This window comes from Buceros rhinoceros, unplaced genomic scaffold, assembly GCF_000710305.1.
Source record: "Buceros rhinoceros silvestris isolate BGI_N320 unplaced genomic scaffold, ASM71030v1 scaffold20841, whole genome shotgun sequence".
Classification (NCBI taxonomy): domain Eukaryota; kingdom Metazoa; phylum Chordata; class Aves; order Bucerotiformes; family Bucerotidae; genus Buceros; species Buceros rhinoceros.
Genome location: NW_010396231.1, coordinates 8376 through 9593, shown reverse-complemented (window position 1 = coordinate 9593; position 1218 = coordinate 8376). Strand labels below are relative to the sequence as shown.

The 1218-nt window shown below is 57.4% G+C and overlaps 1 protein-coding gene across 1 annotated transcript in view; it reads left to right on the top strand.

Annotated features, from left to right (window-relative positions):
* Positions 1-118: 118 nt before the first annotated feature.
* The window catches only part of LOC104501953 (casein kinase I), a gene marked incomplete at its 3' end in the record, with an annotated part of 9192 nt that continues 8092 nt past the window's right edge, over positions 119-1218 (top strand). The window contains exon 1 of the mRNA XM_010145851.1: positions 119-600. Within this exon, the coding sequence (XP_010144153.1) occupies positions 414-600 (187 nt within the window). The remainder of the gene's footprint in view (positions 601-1218) is intronic.

Below are 1218 nucleotides of genomic sequence, written 5' to 3'. Positions count from 1 at the left end.
CGGGGAAGGTGGTGCAGGGGCTCGGGGGGCAGGTCCCGGGACCCCCCGTTGTCCTCTGCCTTCTCATTTCCTTGTGTTAATTTTCCCCCTCTTCTTTCCGCAGCTGGGAGAGCGAGGAGCCGCGCTGGGAGGACCCTCTCCGCAGGATGTTCTCTCCACCAAAGAACTCCCTGTAACAGACGACGATGACAATCCCGGCGGGACCTTGGCAACCACTAACATTGCAGTAGCCCAGCAGCCGTGGGTGGCCGCTTCTCCCTCCTTCTCCCTGCCCCGCCCTCCCACCGCTTACCGTGATGGTGTATTAATTAAGAAGGACCCTGCTTCTTTTCTCCTCACCCCTCAACTTTCGGCAGCTCTGGGATTTGTATGGCAGCAGCGTAACCGTGGAGAGGCCGGGGTATCACAAACTTATGGATTTTGATAAGAGAGGAGGGAAAGGGGAGCTGGAGGAAGGTAAAAGGATGTCCAAGACAGGTGGAGGAAGGAGCAGTCATGGAAGCCGGAGTGCTGGAACCAACTCGGGTGTCTTAATGGTGGGTCCCAACTTCCGGGTCGGCAAGAAGATTGGATGCGGCAATTTCGGGGAGCTCCGTCTAGGTGAGAAGCGTCGTCTTCTGTCCTCGCTCTATCTGCTTGTATAGGGCTTGCCCTGGCACCCACTTCCTGCAATGGCGGGAGCTGGCACATGCCCGCGACTGCCAGCGCCAAGGGCTGCAGGAAGCCCTTGTTTCTTTTCCTTCAGCCCCTTCGCACTGGGCTTGGCCTTTCAAAGCCCACCACAGCCCGAGGACTGATTGCAGAGGTGCTTCTCACCACCCGCCCCAGCCTGTTGCTCTTGGGAGGGAGAGTCAGGGAGAGTGTCCCACTTCAGGGCAAACATCTGGGGAAGAGAGTCAGTGTTTTATCCTGGGTAAATTCTCCAGTTGGTGAAACTGGTCATTTCAGAGACTCTTTTATGGAGGGGAGAGCGAAAGAGCTGAGTAAACCCAAGCACCTTCTGTGGGCACTTTTCATTTTGAACCCGGCTGATCAGGAAACAGTTCCAGCAAACTCTTGTTCATAGGGTGGGTCTGTTGCTCCTCTCCCAAGGACCTGCCTGCCCCAGGAGGCTTCCAGCGAGCCCATAACCCTTCGGCAGTGCCAGGCCCGGCAGTGCTGGCAGCGCAGCCTGGATATCTGCAGGGATGCACAGCGGGCACCTTGGTGGAGTCTCTT